The sequence below is a fragment of the Babylonia areolata genome, chromosome 15 (genome assembly GCF_041734735.1).
Source record: "Babylonia areolata isolate BAREFJ2019XMU chromosome 15, ASM4173473v1, whole genome shotgun sequence".
Taxonomy (NCBI): Eukaryota; Metazoa; Mollusca; class Gastropoda; order Neogastropoda; family Buccinidae; genus Babylonia; species Babylonia areolata.
Window position 1 is genome coordinate 18,317,996 of NC_134890.1, and position 2,500 is coordinate 18,320,495.

The window sequence follows — 2,500 nt, forward strand, 5'->3', positions numbered from 1 at the left end:
CAGAGACAACCTTCAGTAGCAACATACAGAGACAATGTCATTGTGTCCATCAGTCTGTGTGTGTGTGTGTGTGTGTGTGTGTGTGTGTGTGTGTGTGTGTGGATTCGTTCGTCCGTTGTGACATGTGCGTTGGACACATCGGGGAAAAATGCAGAGAGGTATAATAGACTCTTTGAAGTAGACTGATAGCCTTTTTTATTTTCCTTTCAACAGTTAATGCTAGGTTACCTTTTGTTGAGCAGCTGTTAATTAGCAAATATGGTGTATTAAATCATCGCAACTTTTGTTGCACATCTCTTTCATTCCGCATACGTACGTGTATCAGTGTGTGTGTGTGTGTGTGTGTGTGTTCGTTCGTTCGTTCGTTCGTTTCGTTCGTTCATCTGTTTATCTTCTACCCACAATTGTGATTTCAGACGAAAATCCACACCCCTGTGTGTGTTTGAATGCGACTGTTTTTCCTTCTTCTACTTTTCCATCTCCTACTTTCCGTATACTTCTGCAGTATGCGATATTGTTTAACGTTTACTTCAGAGAGTGTCAAATGACATCAGACATGCACAACCACAAGCGCGCGCCTACACGTGTACGTGCGTGTGTCAGTGTGTCAAAAAAAAAGAAAAAAAAAAAAAGAAGAAAAAAGAAAAGGAAAAAGTGAGGAGATACATAGAACAAAACACTGTGTGTGTGTGTGTGTGTGTGTGTGTGTGTGTGTGTGTGTGTGTGTGTGTGTGTTGGTTGGTTGGTTCTTCTGTTTAACGTCTACAGGATGATACGAATTGTCTACCTGGGAGTCTCATCACTAGCGATGTATTATGTACATTGCAATGACATTTTTGTTTTTCCAGAAGAGTTATACATGAACGATGGCCATGTTGGTACAACGTTTCCAATATTGCATACTTATCGTTGTACGGTTCAGAGACAGAGAGACAGAGACAGAGAGAGGAACACACACACACACACACACACACACACACACACACACACACACACGAGAGAGAGAGAGAGAGAGAGAGAGAGAGAGAGAGAGAGAGAGGTAAGTAATTCTTAAGTCGTACTTAGCTGTCTGTAATGTTGCAGGTCGCGGCGTCCTTGATGACGCAGTACGAACGTTTGAGAGGGATTCACACGTCACCGGTGTCCTTTGTGTTTTGGTTCGTCAAGCTGTTATTTGACGTCATCCCTGTCTACACAGTCTTTATGACGGAGGTACAGTGTCGAATTTCTATGGAAAAAAAATCCAAAAACAAACAAACAAACAAAAAAAACCTTCTCACTTTCAGTTTCTCAAGTACTGCTTTCGGACAAATCCATGTACGCAACACCACTATCTGCAAGGCAGGTGTCTGACCAGCAGCATAACCCAACGCGCTTAGTCAGGCCTTGCGTGCATGCATGTATATATATATATTTGTGCACCTGTTAGAGTGGATTTCGTCTACAGAATTTGGCCAGAGGACAACCCTATTGTTGCCATGTTTTTTTTTTTTTTTTTTTTTTTTGGGGGGGGGGGGGGGGTTCAGTGCGCCAAGTGCGTGCTGCACACGGGATCTCGGTTTGTCATCTCAGCCAGACGCTCAGTTTGATGTTCCTGTCAAACTTGGGAGAAAGGGCGAGACCGGGATTGGAACCCACACCCTCACGGACACTGCCTTGGCAGATGAGCGTCTTGATGAACCACTCTGCCACCTCCCTCTGGAACTGTTGTATCCAGTTATATGCAGAGGCGATTACAAATGGTCATAATGGTGGAGTGATGGCCTAGAGGTAACGCGTCCGCCTAGGAAACGAAAGAATCTGAGCGCGCTGGTTCGAATCACGGCTCAGCCGCCGATATTTTCTCTCCCTCCTCTAGACCTTGAGTGGTGGTCTGGACGCTAGTCATTCGGATGAGACGATAAACCGAGGTCCCGTGTGCAGCATGCACTTAGCGCACGTAAAAGAACCCACGGCAACAAAAGGATTGTTCCTGGCAAAATTCTGTAGAAAAATCCACTTCGATAGGAAAAGCAAATAAAACCGCACGCAGGAAAAAATACAAAAACATGGGTGGCGCTGTAGTGTAGCGACGTGCTCTCCCTGGGGAGAGCAGCCCGAATTTCACACAGAGAAATCTGTCGTGATAAAAAGAAATACAAATACAAATATACCATGATACTGGCATTCCAGTTTAGTTTTTGTGCTGTTTTCAAAGTAGTGAATGCTGTATCTGTTGAAACTGTGCAAGTTCCTGTCGCGAAACGTTTATGTTTGCCTTTCTGACTGCCGTTGTTGATCTTCTTCTTCCTCGTTCGCCTCCCGTTAGATGAGCAGCCCGGTGTCCTCGATGAAGGCTGCCGTCCGTCGCAGCTCCTCCAGGGTGCCGTATAGTTTGGCTTCCACTGCTGTCGGTGTTGGTCAGTACTTCCTTCTGGATGTTGCATGCGTCGTACAGTCTTGAAGGATGTGGTCGGTTGTCACTGGTCCTTCACCACAAGGGCACTCTCCACTCTGTCCA

The 2,500-nt window shown here is 45.4% G+C and overlaps 1 protein-coding gene across 2 annotated transcripts in view; it reads left to right on the plus strand.

Annotated features, from left to right (window-relative positions):
- The window catches only part of LOC143290458 (multidrug resistance-associated protein 1-like), a 76,432-nt gene that overhangs the window by 24,937 nt on the left and 48,995 nt on the right, over window positions 1-2,500 (plus strand). For both annotated transcript variants that reach the window (XM_076599907.1, XM_076599906.1), the window contains exon 5: window positions 1,084-1,212. In XM_076599907.1, the coding sequence (XP_076456022.1) occupies window positions 1,084-1,212 (129 nt within the window). The remainder of the gene's footprint in view (window positions 1-1,083; window positions 1,213-2,500) is intronic.